This window comes from Sporothrix brasiliensis (assembly GCF_000820605.1).
Source record: "Sporothrix brasiliensis 5110 chromosome Unknown Cont21, whole genome shotgun sequence".
Taxonomy (NCBI): Eukaryota; Fungi; Ascomycota; class Sordariomycetes; order Ophiostomatales; family Ophiostomataceae; genus Sporothrix; species Sporothrix brasiliensis.
This window is the reverse complement of record NW_024467140.1, coordinates 1,299,971-1,322,872: the sequence shown is the minus strand read 5'-3', so window position 1 is coordinate 1,322,872 and position 22,902 is coordinate 1,299,971. Positions and strand designations below refer to the sequence as shown.

At 56.4% G+C, this 22,902-nt stretch overlaps 7 protein-coding genes across 7 annotated transcripts; 2 read left to right on the top strand and 5 right to left on the bottom strand.

Moving 5' to 3' along the window:
• Positions 1 to 217: 217 nt before the first annotated feature.
• SPBR_04934 (pre-mRNA-processing factor SLU7) lies at positions 218 to 1,807 on the top strand (the record flags this gene model as incomplete). Its single annotated transcript, XM_040763211.1, has 1 exon — positions 218 to 1,807. One exon carries the CDS (start codon positions 218 to 220, stop codon positions 1,805 to 1,807), a length of 1,590 nt encoding a protein of 529 aa, XP_040615412.1.
• A 312-nt stretch (positions 1,808 to 2,119) lies between these two features.
• Positions 2,120 to 5,647, bottom strand: SPBR_04589 (uncharacterized protein; the record flags this gene model as incomplete). Its single annotated transcript, XM_040762866.1, has 1 exon — positions 2,120 to 5,647. The coding sequence occupies one exon, from the start codon at positions 5,645 to 5,647 to the stop codon at positions 2,120 to 2,122; it is 3,528 nt and encodes a 1,175-aa protein (XP_040615411.1).
• Positions 5,648 to 7,051: 1,404 nt separating this feature from the next.
• SPBR_05377 (uncharacterized protein) lies at positions 7,052 to 7,554 on the bottom strand (the record flags this gene model as incomplete). The annotated part of the gene is made up of 2 exons (XM_040763654.1): positions 7,052 to 7,080; positions 7,155 to 7,554. The coding sequence occupies 2 exons, from the start codon at positions 7,552 to 7,554 to the stop codon at positions 7,052 to 7,054; spliced, it is 429 nt and encodes a 142-aa protein (XP_040615410.1).
• A 1,159-nt stretch (positions 7,555 to 8,713) lies between these two features.
• Positions 8,714 to 9,742, top strand: SPBR_05149 (pre-mRNA splicing factor; the record flags this gene model as incomplete). Its single annotated transcript, XM_040763426.1, has 1 exon — positions 8,714 to 9,742. The coding sequence occupies one exon, from the start codon at positions 8,714 to 8,716 to the stop codon at positions 9,740 to 9,742; it is 1,029 nt and encodes a 342-aa protein (XP_040615409.1).
• Positions 9,743 to 10,567: 825 nt separating this feature from the next.
• Positions 10,568 to 12,460, bottom strand: SPBR_04824 (uncharacterized protein; the record flags this gene model as incomplete). The annotated part of the gene is made up of 2 exons (XM_040763101.1): positions 10,568 to 12,365; positions 12,432 to 12,460. 2 exons carry the CDS (start codon positions 12,458 to 12,460, stop codon positions 10,568 to 10,570), a joined length of 1,827 nt encoding a protein of 608 aa, XP_040615408.1.
• Positions 12,461 to 15,364: 2,904 nt separating this feature from the next.
• Positions 15,365 to 19,023, bottom strand: SPBR_04580 (uncharacterized protein; the record flags this gene model as incomplete). The annotated part of the gene is made up of 3 exons (XM_040762857.1): positions 15,365 to 17,542; positions 17,649 to 18,031; positions 18,105 to 19,023. 3 exons carry the CDS (start codon positions 19,021 to 19,023, stop codon positions 15,365 to 15,367), a joined length of 3,480 nt encoding a protein of 1,159 aa, XP_040615407.1.
• Positions 19,024 to 19,033: 10 nt separating this feature from the next.
• Positions 19,034 to 19,969, bottom strand: SPBR_05192 (uncharacterized protein; the record flags this gene model as incomplete). The annotated part of the gene is made up of 1 exon (XM_040763469.1): positions 19,034 to 19,969. The coding sequence occupies one exon, from the start codon at positions 19,967 to 19,969 to the stop codon at positions 19,034 to 19,036; it is 936 nt and encodes a 311-aa protein (XP_040615406.1).
• Positions 19,970 to 22,902: the final 2,933 nt, after the last annotated feature.

The window sequence follows — 22,902 nt, the reverse complement described above, 5'->3', positions numbered from 1 at the left end:
ATAAGGCGAGGCCTGAATTATTAGCCTATTTTTTCTTCTGGTGCCCACTGCCAGCCCTGCCTGGAACACGCTGTCGCAGACCCCTTCAGTTCTCGACATTTCGAGCAAAAGCTCTGACGACAACCTGCGTCACACAATCGGCCGAGATTCGAGCAGCAATCGACTTTCAATATCTCTACCTGCCCGAAAACAAGTCGACACACACACATACGCCACCATGTCGATGCTCGGGCGCCAGTCGCCCGACGAGCGCGACGACCGTCTCGGCGGCTCGCGCTCCGCCACGGGGCCGTCTCGCAAGGAGGAGAACGTCTACATCCCGCAGTTCATCACGAAGCGGCCCTTTTACGCCATCAACGAAGAGGAAGAGAGCGCCTCCGCCGCCGCCGACAGCGCCGCCGAGGGCACCGCCAACATCACGCGCTCCGGCTCACGCGACTACCTCGAGCACCAGCGCCTGCGGAAACCCGAGCAGGACTCCAAGTGGTACCAGCGCGGCAAGAATGCCGGGCCTGTGGCCACCAAGTACCGCAAGGGCGCCTGCGAGAACTGCGGCTCCATGAGCCACGCCAAGCGCGACTGCTTCCACCGCCCGCGCGCGCGGCTGGCCAAGTACACGGGCGAGGACATCCAGGCGGACGAGCTGGTCGAGGACGTCAAGCTGAGCTGGGACGCGAAGCGCGACCGGTGGCTGGGCTTCGACCCGCGCGACTATGCAGGCATGATGGCCCAGCGGGAGCGCATGAACGAGGCGCGGCGCGTGCTGGTCGAGAAAGCCACGGCCGCCGCCGCCGGCAGTAGTAGTGGCGGCAGTGGCGGCCCAGGCAAGGATGGCGCAGAGGGCGGAGACGGTGGCGCGCTGGTCCAAGCGGCCGGCGACGACGGCACGCGGTACACAGAAGACACGGAGCTGGGCGTGTCGCGAAAGAACGGCGCGGCCGATTTGCGGATGCGCGAAGACACGGCGCGGTACCTTGTCAACCTCGACGTCGACTCGGCCAAGTACGACCCGAAACGGCGCAAGATTGTGGACGGCGGTGCGTTCCTCGACGACTCGGCGCGGCTCTTTGCCGAGGAGAACTTTGCCAAGGCCTCCGGCGACGCCGAGGCGTTTGAAAAGGCCGAGCGGTACGCCTGGGAGGTGCACGACAAGACCGGCGACGCCAGTTTGCACATGCAAGCCAATCCGACCGCGGCCGCGCACCGCCGCAAGATGGACCAAGAAGAAGCGCGCAGGAAGCAAAAGGAGATGGACGAACTGATGCGGGAAAAGTACGGCGTCGCTCCGTCCGACGACATTCCCGGATTCGACGAGAAGGAGAGCAGGGTGCAGCTCGCGGCCAAGAAAAAGGCGGCGCTACTGGCCACGGCCGTGGCCTCGTCGGAGCACTTTGTCGAATACGACGAGTCCGGCCACGTCAAGGACAAGTACCAGGCGAAGCGTGCCGACCGCTCCAAGTACGCGGAGGACGTGTTTCCACTCAACCACACGTCGGTCTGGGGCAGCTGGTGGAGCAACTTCCAGTGGGGCTATGCGTGCTGCCATTCGTTTGTGCGGAACAGCTACTGCACGGGCGCCGACGGCAAGGCTGCATGGGAGCGTGCTGAGCGCCAGCGACTGGGAGACTGGGGCGACAACGACGAAAAGGACGAAAAGGACGAGGAGGCCGACAGTGGCCGCGGAGAGCGGAGAATGCTCAAGGAAGCCGGCGACGAGGGTGACGCACCGTCCGACGACGACCGGAGGCGAAGGGACTCGTCGCCGCCGCGGAAACGGAAGAAGGAACGGAGCTCGCGGGACGACTGATATGTCCATGTGATACGCGGCCTTGGATTCGCGCCCGTGCCGGGGTTTCTTTGTATTGTATTTATCATCGTACTCACTTGCATAGCGATTCAATGACAGCCATTTATAGAACGTGAAATACTTTGAAAACAATGCCTTCCATTTGAGTGGATCCATATACTCTGTGACATCCCGTAAGCTTTATATTTGTCAGGCTCCTATACAGACAAACATAAAAGAAGAAGACAGACCATTCCTGTGGCAAACGCTATCATATCGTACAGAAGTGGAGTGCAAAGCAGGCAATAAGACTACATCATCAGGTGCTGTCTCTCATGTAGAGGTCGAAGCTGGCTCATTCTCAAGGGGAGCAGCCGGTGCTTCTTTGGCATCAACGGAATCCTCATCGTCTTCTTGCAAAGTCGCAACCAGGGAGGCCTTTGAGCTTCTCTTCTCTGGTTCGTCATGCGAATCGTGCGCTTCTGTAGCACCATGCGCCTTCGAGAGCTGACCGTCTTCGCTTCCGAGCAAGGCACTGGCAACAGACTCGGCCAAAGTATCCCACTGTGCATCGCCAACGCCGCCATTCGTTTTGTCTTCGTCATCTTCCAGGGTAGGACTTTCACGCCCGCTCCTCTCGGGGCCGTCTTGAATGCCACTGGTCGTTTCAGCACTTTCGTGGCTGTCCGCCTCAGCACGGGGTATATCATTCGTCTCGTTTGCGGGATTGTGATGAGGCGGCTCTGCTGGCTCGTGTAGGCTACTACTTTCATGGCTAGGAGACTCTCCTTCTCCGTCACGGGTGACTGGGGCTTCGTCCTCATCGCTTTCGTCGGATGCTGAGTCGATAGGCGCCTCAACGACCATCATGTTCTCCTGCTCGTCGTAACGCGACATGTATTGCGCTTGGTGTCCGTTTGCAGGTGAACTTTGCTGCGGCAGGCCCAGAATCTCATCAAACGTCGTCGATTGTGCACGCTTATGTTGATGGGGAGGGGTATTGCTGTCCTGGTGAACCGGCTTCCGCACGGGCGCTTGCGAATGGACTTCTTTCCTCTTGATTTGCTGCTCTTTGTGCATTGGGACATGCATCTGTGACTGGTTCTGGCTGTGAAACACCGATTCGGTCGTCGGCCGGCGCTTAATCGGCGTGATCCGTGCAGGCAGAGGTGGTGGTGACGAAGCTGTAGAAGAAGTTCCATCCTTGGCTAGAGCGAGCTCGCCGGGCCTGGGCAAAGGCTCGCCCGGGGGCGGGAGAGGCATTCCGCCACCCATCGGTTTGCTAAGGTCGAGCGGCTCGCCATTGCTCGCCGTCCGGCTTTCTAGGCTTGCTTTTGCCTTGCGGTCAGCAGCCGCCGCCGCACGGCGCTGCAAGGCATTGATGCCCCAGCGTTTGGCCGACTGCGCAGCACCTGTCATGGCCGCAGCCAAAACGGCACTGCGCTTGGCGGGAGGCGTTCCGGAGTCGGAAGTAATCGTCGTAGTGAAGGATGGCTCCATCGAAGACGCGGGCCCGAGCGAAGATATGGGGCCTGAGCCTGAACCGGCCATGCCCGCCAACGACGTGGAAGACGTCCGCCCAGATCGTGACTTGATAGACCGGTCATCGAGAGACCCCGATTCACTGCCGTCGCCAGTCGTAGCGGCATCAGCACGCATAGCCTTTGATCCTCGGCCAGGCGTTTCCGCGTCGCTGACGGGGAACATAGAGTCGCCCCCCTCGTCTTCTTCGTCTTTACTGTTGCTGCGCAGCCTATCGGTTGCACGGCTTGCAGTCTGCCCAGCCGTGCTCGACTCCATGGAAGATACGCTAGATTTTCTGCTTCGGAGCGTGCCGGAGGACAGCCACGACATGGCCGTGTTCGGTTTGCCGTTCTTCGGCGGCGAGGACGACTGTATGGACGCCTCGGCATGGGATGTATCTGTGCCGACGATGGGTTCCGACGGGCTGGCAAGAGAAGACGTTGTACGGGAGAACCTCTTGGGCGGAGGCATGCCGGCAGAACTCGTCTCGCTGGCATCACCTGAGCGCTGTTTTCTATTGATGACCTTGGCTGCTGCCGAAATGGCAGACTCGCCCGATGCCGCGGTTGCCGGGGCGTTTGGCGACGCGGTGCCACTGGTCGGGGCACTGTGGGTCTTGCTAAGACGCCGTAGGCGCAACACGGCAGGCGAGACGTTTTCGTCGTTCTCTGGCGTGTTCGATGCCACACCTGTCGTGGACGCCGTCTTCGTGTCGGTGCCAGAAGCATGGCCTGTGTCCATCGATGGTGGATCGATCCCAGCACCGGTTTCGACATGAACACCACCAGCCGCTTCTGTCCGGATGGCTGTACCTTCGTGTTCGGCATCCGACGCGTCCTCCCACAGGCCGCCGCGGTACGCCTTTTTCTCGGTCGGGAAAAAAGGCGTGTCGTCCCAAAAGGGGAGCACAATGCTCTCGGAGATGGCCTCTTTGATCTTTCCCTCGATAATTTGGATAAAGACGGGCCAGGTCAGCTGGCGGGCCATGATAATCGGGCGTGTCTCCATCTCGATCTTGGGCATGTGGCGGAACGTAAACCAGATGCGGTTGCTGGGTGGGCCCTTGACTTTGAACAGCATATGGCCCTCGAGGTGGTGCAAGACGACCGCCAACGATGTCTTGACTTCCTGCTGCCCGATGGGCGTGCTCACGCGGAGAGTGGCAGCCAGGTCAATTTCGAACCGACCGGTGTATCGAACATCGGCCTCGACAATGCACTCGCCTTCGGCGGTCAGGCTCTTCAGGCGGGGCGATGTGATTTGGGGGGTCGTGTCGCCAATGTCGACACGCTGCACGACAAGACTCGAGATGAAGCCAGGTCGGGGTGTGCGTGAGAGTTTGGTGACGACCTTGGATTCGACAAACTTGAGGACGTCCGACGTCTTGTACACGCCGAGGAACAGGCGTCCAAGCAGCGCGTTGAGCCAGCGCATGTCGGCGGCCTCTTCGGACGCGTGCAGCCTCTCCATCAACGATGTGAGGTGGCGGACGTCGATCTCGTGCGGCTTGGGTGCCTTGTCCAGGCTGCGAAGCAGCGAAAAGTAAAAGTCCTCCTTCTCGGAGCAGTTCTCGCAGTAAAAGAACCAGGGTCGGGGTGCCGGGGCGTTATGAGCCTTTGCCCGCTCGTGGTTCTTGGGCGCAAGGTGGATGGCGTTCCGCTTAATGAAGAGCTCGCCCTCAGGGACGACATCGGCGCCTGAGGAGATGCCGACGTCGTGGTCGGCGAGCTTGATGACGTGGCGCACGTCCACCTGCTGGTCGTCGTCAAAAAGGATCAAATGGCCGTGGCGGAGGACGACGTAGAACATGTTGTGTGCGTTCTTGGGCCGTGGGCTGGCGGCATTACTGACCTCGACCTTGGTCGGGTCGGATTTCTTGTTCAGCATGCTGCGGAAGAAGGTCTGGTACACGCTGGGACTGGGCGGGGCGACCTCGGCCGCGCCCACCGACGAGCCGCGCTCAATGGGCCGTAGGTTGCCGCCCATGGCAACATACTTGCGGTGCACAGCAAAGTAGCCGGCGGTCGCAAAGTCGTCGGCCGGGTCCTGGCGGTGTTTGTGCTTCTTGGCCGCGCCGTCGCTGCGTTCCTGGGCATGTTCTCGCCGTACAGCCTCGAGCGTCTTGACGTCGTCACCCGGCAGAACCAACCCGTCGTATTTGTAGTTGTCTTGCCCTGTCGGTAAGCGACCGCCATCTTTTGTTGTCGGGTCCGAGCTAGTCTGTGCATCTGACTCCACAGGCCGCGTCCAGGCATAGATAGCCGCCGCCAGCAGGAGAGGGAGAAACGTCAGGCCTCCGAAGAGGTAGACGAGCAGGAAGGTCGTGAAACTAGCCATGGTCGCGGAGACGTCGGCCCGGTGGAGGACGGTTGAGGCAGAGGAACGTCTTGCAAATAGTGGGGGGCGGTCGAGAATGGCGGAGGAGGGACCGGCCGTTGCTGGGATGAGGGAGGGGATCCGTAGGAGGTTCGCTATCGGAGACGATTCGGTCCGCGCGCTGGTTCCCACTCAAATTCACGCGTGATCGGACGAAGTCCGCAGTTCCATATCCGTCTGCAGACCAGTGCAAGGGTAAAGGAGGGATGGCAGGTTCGATAAGCGGACTGCGGGAGCTTCGCTGAAAGGACGCGGTTTCGTGCCCGCCAAAGATGAACTGCTGTCCTGTTTGGTACTTCTGCTTCTGGGCGACTTTCAGCCGTGTGCAGGCAATTAGCGCGTGGATTGGCCAGTGCTGACGTCGGTTGCGCGGGTGGTGGACGTTGGATTAGCCGCTTTGAGCCAAAGCGCTGGGGAGCGGGTGGACCAAGCTTTGTTTTAAGATTCATGGAACGACGGAAAGGCGGCCACAGGCGATGGTTTGCGCGTTGAAGACGAGGAGGCAGTATGAGGCAATTTTGATCGTTTGTTGTTGTCTCGTACGATTTGGGCAGTTTCTTTTCACATTGCACAACATACGTCTCGAGGGAAGGAGGCGCCGAATGTGACTTCCCTGACACCACAAGACTACGAAGTAAGCATGAAGAAGACGGACCCAGGGAAAGAGCCACAACGGTCGCCCCACTAAAGCTTCTGCCGCCTGCCTCGTGAACTTGGTACGATTTGTTGCAAAACGTGCGTGGTACATGAAACTCCTACGATAAGACGCAGAGCTGTACTGGACATCCTTTGTATCTTTCAGAAGCTGCTCCATTGTGATCATATTCCGAAATGTTTAGCTTGTCAAGGATCAAGCTGCGTTACAAGCCCTGCGGCTAAGGCCATGGTTGACTCAGCTGTGATGAACTCTATCTGTATCAGCACCTTTGAACTGGAGATATTTGCATTTGATGATTAATACTACTCAGCTGCGTGCCATTCTTGTTCGATGTACAGTGCATGGGTCAACTATAGGGCTGTAGGAGGTAAAGCAGGTTTCTCAAAGCTCGAGAAGTGAACAAAAGACGCCAAGGTCGCAACGCATCGTCCGGTGATAACGAGGAATGAATCATAGCTATGGATAGGCATAAACAAGTAAAGAAGCACAAAACGACAATATTTGCAATGACAAAAAAAGGAGTAGGAGGAATACAACAAAACAGAAACTGTAGGCATCACGACAGGAGATGCTGGACAACCGCTACAACAAACGTTCATCCCCTTTGCGCTGCTTCACTTCACCGTCCCATCATTTTCACGTCTCGTCCACTTCCCCCGCCCGCATTGTCAAGGTTTCAAGTCAAAAAATAAAAATGACCCGTCTGTTTACCACGCGTTCCGGTCCCAGTTGGGGTCTGTAGATGTCAGCAGTCTTGCTTCGCACACAGTACGTCCTTTGCCTGCAGCTCCGTAGGTTCTCTCAACGTACCCTGGACAAAGGCCGCCATGACCTTGCTGCCCGTCTGCAGCAGCGGGTGGCCGACGACAATCCTGAGAAACTTTTCCAGGCCGGCGCGCCGCGCCTCGATGACGTCGTCGCTGAAGCGGTTGGTAAAGACCTTGCCGGGCAGCGGCGGGATGGTGACGCGGGCGCTCTCGCGCTCGAGGATGTCGCGGAAGTACTCAAAGTCGCTGTAGCGGCGGCGCACGACGCTCTGGCGGACCTTGAAGGCGGGGATGTTGGTGCGGCAGTCGATCTCGTAGTCGGTGTACATGTGGCGGCCGACGCCGTGCGTGCGGGGGTTGCGGACCTCGATTTCCAAAAAATTCTCGGGCGGGCCGTAGATCTCGTCAAACGACTGTGGCCGGCTCTCGGGGAGGGTCTGCATGATGGGCCGGTGAAGGGAGCTGGCGAAGGCGGGTGGCGGGGAGGAGGACGAGGACGGGGACGTCGGGGAGGTCGGAGCGGACGGAGAGGTGGGGGATGCCACGCCGGCGCTGGCGGCTGGTGGGCGGGACGTGTCTTTTGCTGGTGACGCCGTTGTGACGGTTGGGTGCGAGGGTGAGGCTGGAGCCTGAGAATGGAAGAGGAGAGCAGGCTGTCGTCAAGGCAGCGGCCTGTTGAGACGATATCGATCGCAAATGGGGGCTTCTATCGAGTGAGGGGAAGCCTGCTGGCGATGCGCGATGGGCGTGCGAGAGCGCGACAGGCGGCTGAGAAGGCCGAAAGAATGCAGTGGATGGTCGTGTGCCGTGTTTTGAGCGTTTTGCGCAATGCCACATCCGATTCCAAGTCAGAAGTATTACGACGTAATTAGTTCGTATTCATATGTCGTACTGGGAGACTTGACATTTGCGGGGGCCACAGCGCCTGTCGACCATCATCATACTAGTGCTCCTATTGGCCCAGCTGCTTGCCCCGCCTATTCGGTTTGGGCGGTGGCCAACGGCCTTCATCGCTGTCCCAGAAACGTCAGCCTCGCGCTCTGGCCTGTGCCAGATAGACACAATTCAAAACCCGAGCATGCGATCTGACCGTGTCGACAATTGTGTCTTTGCTCTGTTTCGTGTCGTGAAATATCCGTGTATGTATTTTGAGTAGCAAAGCAATATCATTACCGAGGGAGACAGATTTCCAGCTATTCCAGCTCTACCAAGAAGAAGAAAACACCCCGTTTAGTTTTGTGGAGCAGCGCATTTTCAGTTCTTCAAAGTAAAATTGAGTCCATGCAGTGGCCTCCCCGAACTTATAATGTCATTGTTGACATTCGTCTCATGTTTGTCAAACGATGTTGACAGCCCGTTGTATTTATTAGTCATGACACGTGATCATATTTGCAGAGACAAGGCTCCACACTAGCGTGTGCTCGCCTCGCGAATTTTTATAGCGGGTTTGCACGCAAAACGCTTCTTATATCACCCCCCATCGAACGACACACGACAACAGCTTCACGACCACCGAACGGCACACCCTGTTCTTCCGTCCAATCTTTCAATACCGTCGCACCTCTTCTATTGCTCGTATCCTGCCTCTCTGTCCTCCCTGCAATGGCGTCGGACAACGCCGCGCTGTCGGCCGCGGTGGCGGCAGCGACCGCGACGCTGGACCGCATCAAGCCGCCGGCCGGCGTGATCATGCCGCCGCCGGGCGAGATGCGCGAGGTGATTGAGAAGACGGCGGGCTATGCGGTGCGGGGCGGTGCGGGCATTGAGGCGCGGCTGCGCGAGAACCACAGCAACAACCCGAAATTCAGTTTTGTGACGAACCCGGACGACGCGTTCCACGCCTACTACGAATGGCGGAAAGACGAGTACAGGTCAGGGCGGGTGACGGCTGTGGCGGCCGGTCGGGTGGGGGACGGGGCCGGCAGCACGCCCGGGGGTGGCGCCGCACAGGCGGGCGCAAGTGGCACACCCGCCGACGGCCCCAAGGGCCCCGAGAAGCCGCCCGACTACGCGTTCTCGGCACGCCTGCCCATCATGAACGCCAAGGACCTGGATGTGCTGCGGTTGGCGGCGTCGTTTGTGGCGGTGCACGGGCGGCCGTTTATGACGCAGCTGCTGCAGCGCGAAGTCAACAATGCGCAGTTCCAGTTCCTGCTGCCGAACCACTCGCTGCACAGCTACTTTCAGCACATGGTCGACCAGTACACGCTGATCCACAAGGACCTGGGGGCCGCCCCGGCCGAGGGCGAGGGCGAGGGCGACAAGGCACCGGCGACGTCGTCGGCGGACCGCCTCGCGCTCCTGCGCAAAAACGCCGACGAGCGTTTCTCGATCCTGCTGCGGGCCAAGCAGCGCATCGCGTACCGGGACTGGGAGGCGTCGCAGCGCAAGAAGGAGGAGCACGCGCGGGTGGTGGCCAAGGAGGAGCTGGCGCGGATCGACTGGACCAACTTTACGGTGCTGGAGACGATTGTGTTTAGCGAGGCGGACGAGGCGGCGCCGCTGCCGCCGCCGACGTCGCTCAACGACCTTCAGTACGCATCGCTTGAGGAGAAGAGCAAGCTGTCAATGTCGGCGAACCGGATGATCGAGGAGGCGTTCCCGTTTGAGGCGCCTTCGTATGGGCGGTAGGGGAAAAGAATGGTGCATAAAGCAGACATGAGATTGATATTATGATACCCAGAGCTGAATGGGAGCGAAGATGGAAAGGTGGATGGAAGCATTGCGGTATGTTTGTGTACGATTATATACGGAAAGGGCAAGCATTGGCGCAGGCGAAGCATTCCTGTGGTTTTTCTTCGTTTGGAGAAGTACCATACTTTGTTTGAATTTGGCTGTTTGGGAGCTACGGTCCATTATTTAGGATAGGAATACAATATAAAAGCATCTTGTCACCTATAGTATAATATAACATCATGCGAGAGGGTAAATCACAAAGGCACTGGAAATGTGTGTATTGCATAGAGGGAGAGTCCCAGTGAAGTAGCTATCTACGTGCGTGAAGTAAGGACTGTAGGATGGTTGGGTCTGACAAATAACAAAGGAGAAAGTCGTGCTGTCGAGCGGTGTTGAGATGCAAGAGCTTCGGTGAGAGCAGCAAAATGGAGAAAAGGAAGATGGGCAGGTGGACCATAAAACGTGAAACGAAAGGAATAAATGGAAACGTGTTATGGTGCGCAAAGACAAGAAAAATACGAGGTAGTGATGACAGTCTGATGGTGCAGTAGGGAAAGTAAACAAAAGGGGGACGAGAACTAGGAACCCAACAATACCAATGGCAGATATTCCTCCACTCTTCTCACAATTGTCAATTTGTCCAAGGCATGATGAAAGCAGGTGACGAAGGACAAAAGAAAAAAAGGAAAAGTAGCAAAACAAACAGCAGACGTGGATCAAAGGCGGACAAGGACGATCTCGAGCGAGAATTGAATGAGGTACACGTCGACGACGGACTGTTTAACGGTCACGATGACCACGGTCACGGTGACCACGGCCACGGCGACGACGGCCATCGTTACGGACATTGCCGTCGTCGTCATAGAACGAGGGCGACCGGGGCCGGTACCAGCCAATGTACATGGGGTTGGGCAAGGGGGTGTCGCACGACGAACATGTGATGTAGCTCGAGATCGAGTCCGAGGACCAGTCCGGGCTGGGGTCCAGGTTGCGCGTGGACTCGGGGCTGGTGGAGCGCTGCAGCGAGCGCTCGTCGTGCCATTCGTATTCACTCTGGTCGTCACGCTCATCTGCACTCTCGTCTTCGCGCTCGCCTTCGCGCTCGCCTTCGCGCTCGTCTTCACGCTCAAAGCTGTGCGCGAAGCCGTCGTCAGAGCCGTGCTCGAAACCGCCCCCGAAGAGGTAATCCGGCGATGGCGGCCTGAAAAAATCGTCGTCGTCGTCGACCGGGTACGGCGGACCGATCGGGACGGCGCCGAGATACGACTCATCCGGGCGGATGCGCGTGCTGTGCTCGTCAGCGACGTCGAGACGGTGGTAGACGCTGGACGCGGAAGGATAGTAGTGGCTGCGCTCGCGCCGAAGCGGCGGCGGCGGCACGTCAAACTGGATGCGACGAGCAGGCGGGCGCGCCCCGGTCACGTCAGACAGACTGTTGCCAGGCAGGGAACCATCAAAGGGAAGGGGCTGGGCAGCAGGATGCAACGGGACGTAGGACCCGTCCTTGAGATCCAGTTCAGACGCCGGAGGCGGCTGGGGAACCCGCTGGTTGTCGGGGTCGGAATCTGCCTCGGACATCGCCGCAGGGCCACGTGCAGTGTTGTATGCAGAGTTGTAGGCAGAGTAGTAAGAAGACGCCGACGCGACAAGCGCCGCTGCCAGGACAGCCGTGTCGTCGGCGACCTCAATGTTAAACGCCTGGCGTCCGGGCTCAGAGAGACGCCCGCCTTGATGCGCTCCATCGTCATCGTCCACGCCCGGGAAAACAGGCGCCTTGGGGTTCACAGAGATGTCCTCTGGCGCGTAGAGATAGTCGTCGGCATTGTTGCCACGATGGCCGCTGCCGTACGTTGCATTGTCGTAATTGTGGCTGCGTCTGTGGGGTCGGACGACGGTCTGGTGGGCCGTTGAGCCAACGCTGGGGTCTTCGCCATCGGCGAGATAGCCATTGCGGCTCGACCCGAAGCTCGAGCCGCATCCGCTGCCGCTTGCCACATCATTCTCGTCAGCGCCAGCTGGGACGGCTGCCCGGGGGGTTTGCTGGGCGTCGTGCGTCTCGGGGCGCTGCGCGCTTCGGATGTCTGAGAGCCGAGCGAAAACACGACGCAGATGGCGACGAACCCGGCCCGGTAATGGGTCAATGTTGGTGTCGACGGCGCCTTTGTTGCTGTTCGTGCCGCTGCCAGTGTAGTACTTCACCGCCAGAGAGTCACCGTCGTCGCTGTCGCCAACGGCTCGGTTTCGCATGTATAGGAAGTCCGCATCCTCGTCCTCTTCGTCGCCGGCGGCGTGGGGGGCAATCTTCTCCTCTTCCTGCTGCTGCTGCTGCTGCTGCTCCTCCACTTGCCCAAGCCGCATGTTACGTCGCGCAGAGACGCTACGCATCATCGGCTCCCAGTCGGCGAACTCAATGGGCCCCGTCATGGGAGGAACCTCGAGGGTGCCAGGCGAGCGGGGAGCGGTGACAAGACGGGAGGCGTCCACTGTCCCAGAAAGAGCCGGGGGACTAATTGTCGAAGGAGACTCGACCAAGTCTTGGTCGGAAACCACCCTCTCGGGGCTGGTGGTAGGGCTTGGCCTATAGTGAGATATGTTAGTCGAGATACATTTGCGTCGAGGGGAATGTTGAATGAATTGTGCATACCTAGTCGCCTCAGTATTGTGAGAGACCATTGTTTTTTTTTTTTTTGTGCTTTTTTGGGTTCTTTGGTTTGTTCGACGTTGATATGTGATGGTGACGAAAACAATGCAGGACAAGACGGCACAGATAAATCAACACACGATTGAAGAGTTGCAAGAAGCGGGAGAATAAACAATGTCAGAAAAACAAATAATAAAAATCAAAACCAATACAAAATATATATATATAAGTGACGGAGGAGGAAGCGTTCAAGTGACTTTCAGACAGGCAAGGTCAGGAGCGAGCCGCACCTGTAGGAAAGTCCTGGACTAGAATGGTGGTGATGTGATACGAAGAAGGTGATGCGTGTGAAAAGAAAGTGTAAAGCATCCAAACGGCGGGCGATGTCCTGCCCTTTTATACTTTTCTGCGACCTCCAATCTATCATAACATCACAGCCCTCCAATATGAGATGTTGAAGGCTATTTCGATTACACCTCGTCGTAGGCGTTCTGTGGGCGTCTTTTGATGCCTCCTTTGCCTACATGCGCCTCTGTACAATGGCCGATTATGGCTCCCTCCCGGTCTACTTTTTGTCCTGATGTTGGCTGTCTTTCACGACCTCAAAGCACTTTGTCTCTTTATTCAGTCGCCTTTGTACCGTTTTGCTGTGCCTTGTTCGTCAGTGGACTGCAGTGCCACGGCCCTGTCGACGGCCGCCTCCTAGTTAAGTGGTGACCTACACGCAAAGACAGTCCGCCTGCTATGGTGCCTCGCTCATAGCGACCTATTGTGTCGACCGTCTCCGACTTACAAGCCACAGAGGTTGAGCGGTTGTCATGCAAATAGGCGACGTGGACTCCTCGAAGAAACAAGGGCATGCCCAAAGACACCGCCACGGAGCGTGTGAAGCGCGCGGGATGGCCTTGCGGTGCGTTGCACTTACACGGCCTCTCTATGGCTGGGACCAGTCGTGCCATATTGTATCCAGTGGCCATATTGAATATTTGTCTCTATCCTCTATATCCTCTATTCTGACTATCATTACCCAGCACACTGAAAGGCTAAAATAAAAGAACCCAAGCATCAGTAACCACTCCAGGTCCTATTCCTATTCTGAGAAATAGGCCTATTCATAAAATCGTGGTCTAAAAACAATCCTGTTGTGGCTTGTACTTTGTTTTTCTTTTGCAAAGAAAGCAAATAAAAATGATTTTTGTTGGGAGTTTGCTGCATCGTAGACGGCTGAGAGCACTATTCTCGGTCTCAGAGTATGATACTGGGGAGGATGGAAGTGCTCGGTGACAGAAATTGATTTCTCCCCCCCTGCCACAGAAGTGAAACACAAAGTAAACGAGATAGTAAAACAAACGCCAACCCAAAGGGTGTGAGGCCACTGGCCGTCACAGGCCCAGGAGAAATCATGGCCGGTGTTTGTGTGTCCGCTGGTCGGCGGTAGATCTCGCTTCTTCTGGCAATGCTTGAAAATAGAGACGGAACAGCACGGCGACAGTATAAGCGCTCATCGCCAGAAAATAGCATCCGCGTAAATTTTGGGGGCCGTGACAAGCGTCGAACGGAGGTGGCCCAGGGTGCAGACTTACTCCTTGGCGTATTAGGAACGGCTGACGCAGTGAATTCGGAAATATACCCGAGACGAAGTAAAGAAAAAGTAGGATAAGAAGACATAAAGAAGACAGGAAGCTTGAGCAAAAACTTGGCGAGTTCGTTCGGCTTTCTATGGCGAGGGAGCCATATAAACAATATCCATATTGAAACAAAACGGTGGGCGAGAAAATGGTGTTGCGCTTTTGGCTGATAATTGGTAGACGCTTCCTGCCAGATGCGCTGCAAGATGTCCTGCAAGATATGCTGCAAGATATCCGGCAGCCGCTTTTGTTTGTGCCACAAACATGCCCCTGCAGCCATCATAAGCAAGGCTTGGCCGCGGCCGGCCGACCCAGACGGCCATAATTGCCAGAACAGCGTCCTATCAACGCCCTTTTGATTTCGACCAGCCAGCAGTCGTTGTTTGCCGCCCAACATTTATAAGGCGGCCTACCAAGACAGAGGCATGCCATTTCGTCGTTGTTTTGGGCAGCGTCGTTGGTAGAACGTGTTCGTCACATGACGGTGATCGCCTGCACCTGGTGCAGTATTTCTGCGCGACAGGCTCAGCGAGAGCGATTGGCGAATCGATGCCAAATATAAAGTAGCAAGAAGAGTATGAAAAATCAGAGATAAAAGATGCAACAAGCTTTTTTAGCTGAAGAAGGGAAATTTCGTCATCCTCCCTGCCGTCTCCGTCCGTCCAATAATAATACGGCGACTATTCCATGAGCGAAGTGCAAGAAACAAATGCCGAGGGAGAATCGTTATCCACGCTGCGCCCGAGCCATCTAGATGCAGTGCTTCCTGCGCTCAAAGAAACCGAAATCGTCGAACCGGAAAATAAAACAATCAAATCCCCTTCTATCAAGAGTGAATACATGCAAACGCTAGGAAGAGTCGGCTGTCAGAGGAAATCAAAGCTGGGCGAGTAGAAAACATATGACAAGATATCAAACGAAATGACAAAACTGAGAAAATCGTCCAGATGCCCGCAGTTGCAGAAAATTACATGACTCCAAAAATAGAAAAGTAAAATAAAAGCAAGCAAAACTACCAAAGACCAAAATTCGCTCAACAAGCTCAACTGACAAAAGACCAGTGGACCCGCCACATCAGGTGGGCGGATGGGTGGCCACATAAACGCAGGGCGCAAACGCGACACAAAGTAAAGCGGCTAGGGGCCAAGGAGCGTGTTGAAATGCCCTTGGGTCACTCGCTGAATCGTGTAACAAGGTCGGGTCTTCGTCCTGACAAGACCACCATGCAGCGCGTAAATATTAATCGTCGTCGGTGTCCATGGGCTCATCGCAAATGATTTTCACTCTCGGCGTGAACCAACGAGCCTTCTAGACCGGTTGAACGCGCATGTCAGGTGCAACGTGAATGACATCATGTGCAACAACCGGGGTAGCCGATTTGGTTGCTGCAGAAGGAGGGCTGAGCGCATCTTGCCCGTCCTGCTCAACAGGCGGTGTGTTCTCGTCGGCGCCGACCGCGACTTTCATTCTCTCCATCCTAGCCTTGGCTCGAGCGCGAGCAGCCTTGAACTCTTCCACATCGGCTCTGCGAGCGACGCCATATTCAACCCGAGTTTTGGTGATCCGCGGCGCAGATTCCGTGGTTGTTGCCTCCGCCAACAGGCCAGCTTCAACAGGTGCTGGCGCTGATGGGAGAGGAGCAGGAGCGTCAGTTGTAGCATCGATCAGGATATCGCCTGGGACATCAGCCGAGGCCTCAGCCATAGGTGTGTCGTTGTCACTTTGCAGGACCGCAACCTTGACATATTTTCTAGGGCGACCAGGTCCACGCTTTGGTTTGTAGCTTCCATCTTGCTTGGCGGCAAGGCGCCTAGCGGCCACCAGCTGGCGCTTGACTCTGAGCTTTTGCGCCTTTGACAGCTTTCGTACACGCGGCTTTCTGAGCTTCAGGCCACCCTGAACTGGAGATGAGGCATCGTCTGTTTCGCCTGACTCAAGTGTGGAGTCATCGAGCATTGAATCGTCAAGTGTGGAGTCGCCAACATTTGAATCACCAACAGTGAAATCAAGAGACCTGTGCGTGTTTGCAGCGGCCTCGGTGGCGAACTGGGTGGCCAACTGCTCTTCCTCGTCGTCCAACGCGAACAAATCAACAGGCGCCTGCTCTGAAACCTCATCCGAGGCTGCCTCGTCAGCTGCATCATTCATTGGCTCGTCAGCGACGGTTTCCTTTGTAGCCAGCCGCGGGCGACCACGGCCGCGCTTCAGAATGGTGTCGCTGGAGGTGGTGGTCACAGTCGTCGTGGTTGTGGTTGTGACGTCGGCTTTTTTGGTCGTAGTGACCGTGGACTTTTGCTTCGTCTGCAACTTCTTCAGAGGCTTGACAGGCACCTTCGCCCGGGCGTATGCGTTGCTGTTAGCCTTGCTAGTCTTCCGAGAGGCGATCGGTTTCTTGGCCGAAATGGCAGCATTAGCGAGCTGTGCTGCCGCCTTCGCCGCCTTGGCGACGGCCTGGGCCATGGGCGTTGCTTGCGTCGCTTGCGGCGTCGTTGGCTCCTTGTTCATAACATCGTCGGCGGGCGGTGTCGTTGCCTTCTTCCGAGTCTCAGCGGCCTTGGTCTTCTTGGTCGGCGAAGCGGCTGGCTTGCGTGCCGGTGACTTTGTAGCTTTGGTGGGCTTGGAAGCTGTGGTTGTTCTGGTGGCCTTGGTAGGCTTGGCTGTCTTGGATGCTTTTGTCGTTGTCTTGACCTCCTTCGACACAGACGACTTGGAGGCCTTCAGGCCCTTGGCGGTCTTGACGACTTTGACGGACTTGGCCACCTTGACGACCTTGGCAGGCTTGGATGCAGCACTGCCTGTCTTAGACGCGGCCGGCTTGGACGTCTTTGCCTTCGTGCGCTTAGCCTTTCCTGCTGCTGCAGCCTCGGCCGCTCTCTTAGCCTCGGCCTTCGCGATCCGCACAGCTCTCGCAGCATGCGAAGCTTTCGTGAGTCGGGCAATTCTTGCTGCATTGGCAGCCAAAGCTTCCAGGGCGGCCTTTGTCGTCGTCACAACCTTTTTCGGTGGTGGAGCCTTGGTGGGCTTCTTGACAGGCCGGATCGGGAACTTTGGCGGAGCTTCAGCTACCCGTATCTTCTTGCTCGCCGGGCCGCTGGTTGTACCATCCGTGTCGACGTCGTCATCCATACTGTAGGCATCGTGCTTGCGCTTCGAGGAACCATTGGCGCCCTTGGCCTTTTGGCTCGCCTTCTCTGCGGCAGCCTTCTCGGCAGCGGCCTTGGAAACGGCCTTCTCACTCTTCCGGGGGCCGAGCACACCACGGCAGTTGTCAGCTCCACAGAGACATCCTTGCACGTTCTTAGCCGAGTATGGATCAAAATTATAATCATAAGTGAGCTCTTCGCCTGTCTGGATGGGCCGGTCGCCAGCAAAGAGAGCGATTCGGGGCTGGCCGGACACAATCCATTTGATCATGCGGCAGTTCGGAGAGCACGAATGGTTGACAAAGCGAGCGATACTACCGCTGGTTCCGTCGATGATGAGAGACTGGTCAAAAGACATAAGGTAGTAGCACTGTTGCGCTGTCTGTTAGTGCTGGAGCAAAACTCACAAAGGCAAGACACAGAAGATATGCGAGGATAGGTCGGCTTACCGCGTTGTTCTTGTACAGCTCGTTCATTCGCCGGTCGGACTCTTCCTCCGTTATGATCTCGCCAATATATTCCATGATGATTTGGCCGGGGCGGAAACCACGGCTGGCACGAATGCCATGACCACGATCCAGCGTTTTAAACACCTCGACACCGATGTGATACGGGTTCTTTGAAGCAGTCCGGTCCGCCAATCTTTGGAACTCGCGATTGCTGCATCGCTCCGGGCCCACGTTGCAAATCTCGTCATTGCACTCGTAGAGCATAATGCGGTTCTGGCAGTCTTCGTCACAGCCCGTCTCTGGCTTGCAAACGCATTTAGACTGGAAGTCGTCGTAGTTGGGGTTCTTCTTCCAGATGGCGTGGGCCTCACCAACAAAGCGGTCTATCAGGTTAGCGCACACTTTCGAAAGAGCAAAGCAGTAGTATATTCCGGATGATTAAGGCTGGGTACTCACTCTTGCTGAACCGCCCATACTTGACGGGCTTCGGCTGGCCAGGCGGGAGGGGGTTGAAGACGTCGAACGGCATCTTGAAATCGCGGCCCTCAATCAGGGTGCGCAGTCCGTTGTAAATGGGCATTGGCAGTGTCTTGTTCGGTGGGTACTTTTTCGACAGCTCCGGCAGCTTCGCGAGCTCCTTGCGTTCAGCGGGTGTGAGGCCTGCAGCGGGGTTGGACGGTGTCGGCATGCCGGCATAGAGACCTTGGTTCATCCATTTCTTGACGCGCTTCTTAGGCAACGCGGCCTCAGCAGCGGCCTTCTCCTCGGCAGCCGCGGCCGCGGCAGCGGCAGCCTCTTCGGCTTTCTTCTTCTCCGCTTCCTCGGCAGCCTTGGCGAGTTTCGCCTTCTTGGCGGCGTTCTTGTCGACCAGTGGCTCGCCATTCGCGTTGGCCGGAACGTACCTACCGTTGCTCCAGACCGTGTAGACAATTGGTTCGTTATCGACGTGTGAGAATTCCTTAGTATCTTGAAGGCGTCGAAGCTCGCGTGGCAGTTCTTCAGTTGTGGGCTTGTCGGACATTCTCCGTCTCCGTTTGCCTGATGCGGTAACCTGAGGGCTGGATTGGGAAAGGGACAGGTCAGTGGGAAGGCCAGACAGGCGCGTAACCCGTCTCTCGATCGGAGAAGGCGCGTCTTTGGCGGTCTTTGCTGCAGTGCCTTTCGACTTCGGAGAGGGTTTTGCTGCCTGTCTTGCCGCCGAGGTCGACGCCTGCTTTGCAACTGGGCTGGCTGCAGCTGCGGCTGCAGCAAGAGACACCCGCTTGGAGGCACGCCGTGCTGGCATGGCTGCCGACGATGTCTTGTCATCCCTCGCCGACGCTGCTGACGCAGCCTCTCCTGCTGCTCCTGGTGCAGACCTTGGTGCAGAAACCATAGTGTTGGCATCAGCGTTGACTGCAAGTCGGGCAGGCTTTGGTGATTCCGGGGCTCCTGCCTTGGACAGTCGTGCCATTCTCATAGGCCGCCGGGTTGCAATGCTGTTTTCCGACGGTGTCGCTAGTAAGGGTGTATGCTGCTCCGACTGAGATGCTGGCTGAGAAGTTGACGCTGGGGGGGGGTGTCAACTCTGTTAAAGCCGTCGCGGCGTTTGCTATGTCGCCGTTTTGCGCATCTTCGCTGCGGTCGCTACCACGGTTCTCTTCCCATACATCGTTTACACGCCGGTCGCTGCTGGTGTGGGTCTCGGATTCGTGCAGATGCGCAATTGCATCAGTCATCTCTGTATCAGCCTCAATGGCCGCAGCTTTTGCGACGGCACGATCCCAAATCTTGCCAGCACGGCCGACTATGGAATCAGGGTGGGAAGACTGGTTTGCCTCGGACTGCGGGGTGATGGTGGACTGTGTGTCTGGCTGAGCGAACGCGGATACCTGGTCGTCGGCAAACTCGGAATCGCGGTATAGCGCGTCATAAGGAGACTCGTCCTCGAGCGCAGGGCACTCGCTATCGGCATTGGATCCGGCATCGTTCATGTACCCGTCATCTGGAGGTGTAGCAGTCGGCGTGTCGGCAGCCACAGCGGTGGCCACGTGTCTCGAGATATAGTCCGCATTATCAACATACTGCGGTGGAGGTGTAGAGTGAGGGTTGTAGGGTGGTGTCGTCGGCATGGTGTCGGACAAGATGGCGCCAGAAGCAGTGGTCGCAGCGGCTGCGGATGCTGGGACAAGTATGTCGCTCTCGGGCTTCGTCAGGACAGAGCGCGAGCCGTTCGTTAAGGTCGATGCTGGTGTTGACTGCGCAGAGGCGCGTGGTCCAGAAAAAATGGGCAGTCCTGACAAACCAGTCCCAGCCGGGCTCTCCTCTTTGACAGGGAGCATGGTCCCCTCAGGGCTGTAGATGTTAGAATAGCGTTCAGACCAAAGTATGCCGTGCAAGAAAGCAGCGCAGAAACAGGGCTCTGGAAAGCCAAAAGGATATGCAGACAGCTAACAGCGCCGAATGACAATGTGCCTGCGTCTTTTTGCGTCTTTTTTTTGTTCCTTGCTACTCGATCTAAAGATGCCCCTCCAGCTGCCAGTTGTCATTTCTTCTCGTGTCATGCGTTCCCTGCCGTTTGCCAGTAGCTCTCTGAGCGAGCTCGTTTGCACAGACTGGGAGAGCTTTTGTTTCGGACCGACGCGTTTTCCGAGCTGATTTGGCACTCGAGCGCCACACTCGGAACGACGAGGGGCCTCGCAGGCGATAGAAGTCGAAAACGATGCGGTATGTGGCCGTTTGAGGTGTTGCACATGCCAGACCACAAATTGGGTAGAAGGGAAGCTGCTTGAGGAGTAGGCGAACGAGCAGAAACACTTACATAACAGCGACGTCCCCCATGGAACTAGATGTCAGGTTGTTAGAACCCAGTGGCATGCACGAACGCGTCACACGCGAGAGGGGAGGTGGTGGTCATGAAGGAACAAAAACAGGCATGTGAGAGTCCAGGTTTTGGGCCAGGGCACGATGTTTGAAATTCAAAATGGAGGGGAATTGCAAATAGGGAAGGAGGTATATGAGGAAGGAGCGACCGTGGTGAGAAAGGAAAGTGCGCGGGTGAGGAGAGAAGGAGAGAATGGCTCCGTGTCGCGTCGAGAAGGAGCGTTAGCAAACACACTATGACATTGGCTGGAATTATTTTGGTCTGGAAAGGGGTAAAAGGTGACGGTGCTGTTGCGCGAGAAGGTGCAGTCCTGTGGCTTGCGCGCACAAGCGCGTTAATGGAAAGCGCAGACAGAGCAGCGGGGGGATAATAAAGGGTAGGCTGGGAACGAGGAAGGCGCGGCGCGTGTCGTGTGTGGTGTGGTTTCTTTGGCTGGGCCCCGGCCGTGATTGACAACGAGCCAAGCAAGGCGGCCGAACAGGGAGCAAGAACGTAAGAAAACGAGGTGGACGCGTGGGGAGGCGAGAAGGACTGGAAGTGCTGAACGAAGCTAGTGCATGCATGGCCTGGCCCGACCTACCCTTGGTGCAATTTACTCGGGAAGCAAATCAGACAATGTCCCGGGTCAAGGGCCAAACCCAACGCTGTTCATAACAGTAGCCACTCACACGAAAGGAGGATACACAGTCTGAGGCAGAAAGGCTCGCGGGGAGCCGGCGGCAACAGCTCGATTCGTGGAATGAGAGGGGGGTGAAGAAAAATCGAAATAAGAATCTAAAGAGGCAGAAGAGAAGAAGTCGAACTAGGCTGGATTGCGTGTTTTTTATGTCACTCTCTCCTGCAAGAATGTTGCAATGACCGGCAGGGGGGGGGATGGCCCAGGGGTGAGATGAAGGGTGAAAGGGGAAAATGATGCAGCCTGTTTGTGTTTGTACCGAGTAGACGGTTGGAAGAAGACCGTGAGAGGGCTTCGGAGAGAGGACGATAGGAGGTAGTCGTGCTAGGAAGAAAACACATAAACTAGACCTGTGCAGAAGTACAGTGCCAATACTGACAACTAATGATGGCACTCACCCAATGCAGATGATCGATGACTGACGGGCGTCAACTAGCCAGATTTTGGGGAGTGTTGGGGGCAACAGGTGACAATCTGACGGCGAGCGACGCCGATGCCAAAAGGGGCCTTCGGCAAGCTGATGGATTGTCGGTGACGCAGAGAGCAGACCGGTGGAAGCTTCACCAACACACGATGAGCTGTTGTCTCCAAGGTTTGTTTTGATGGGTGTACCTCAAACAGGAATGAACGGGATGGTCAGCGACAGCGAGAATGGCGCGCGCTGGGCGGTGACGATGCGTGATGCAGTAGTTGGTGGTGATGGCGTGAGAAAAACGATGTGCTTGTCGAGGACTAGCTGTTCTCGTCGAAACGCGTCGATTGGCTCTGGGCTTTGCGTTATCGACGGTTTGTTTCGCGGCCGCAGTGAGAATGGAAGAAAACGATGTGGAGGCGGCGGTCGTGGGCAGATATTGCGCAGTGACGAGGCAAAATATGGATGGAGGGAAGTTGAAGTGGTTAAGATGAAGAGTTTCTCGCAGCCGCTTGATCTCGGGCGGGATGGACATGCACGAAAATAAGGGATTTGCGACTGTGGAGGCTGCCTTTCTTGGGTGATATCACGCTGCGGTCGTCCTGATTGACTACAAAGGTACGTTTCTAAACTGAGGTCAGGAGAAAGTACAACTTTGTCGTCAGGGGAAAGGCGAAAACGAAATGCAGCGGTCGTTCTCCAAGCAGGCTTGAACCTGTTTATTGTTCACAGCTATTGAGTCCCTTTTTTAGCATGACGGTCTGCGTGCGAGTGTCGTGTTTTTGTTTTCGGTGTGTGCAGAGTACGGTCACGCCCAATGGGAGACCTAGTGTTATGGCCTCGCTAGACACAGAGCGGCCGTGTTTTGTGATAACCTCAACCCGACCGTGTCCTGACATCGACAGAATTTTACTATTGATCTCGTCCCGGGGCGTTGATGTGAAGCTAAAGAGAGAAATGGAAGGCTTAAATAAAACCTTCCAAATGCCATCCATGTCACGACATCACCAGATCGCGATGCTGATTATTTATTTCACTTAGCTTCAAACCATACACCTTCTGCGTGTTTTTACCGTTCCGTTTGATCCTAAACGAACTGTTTCAGGCTTCGGTTTTTAATCTCCTGAGCGTGTAATCGAGTGAGCGATTCTACGTGTGACACTATGACCGTTGTAATCTGTGACGATGATGCCGAATACGGGCCAATTTCGTACAAAAGACGAGGATGATAAGTGCACAAACCTAATGTGACAGCTCCCAGGTCGAAAATAAGACAAAACCGCAATGGCCAAGCTCTGTCAGT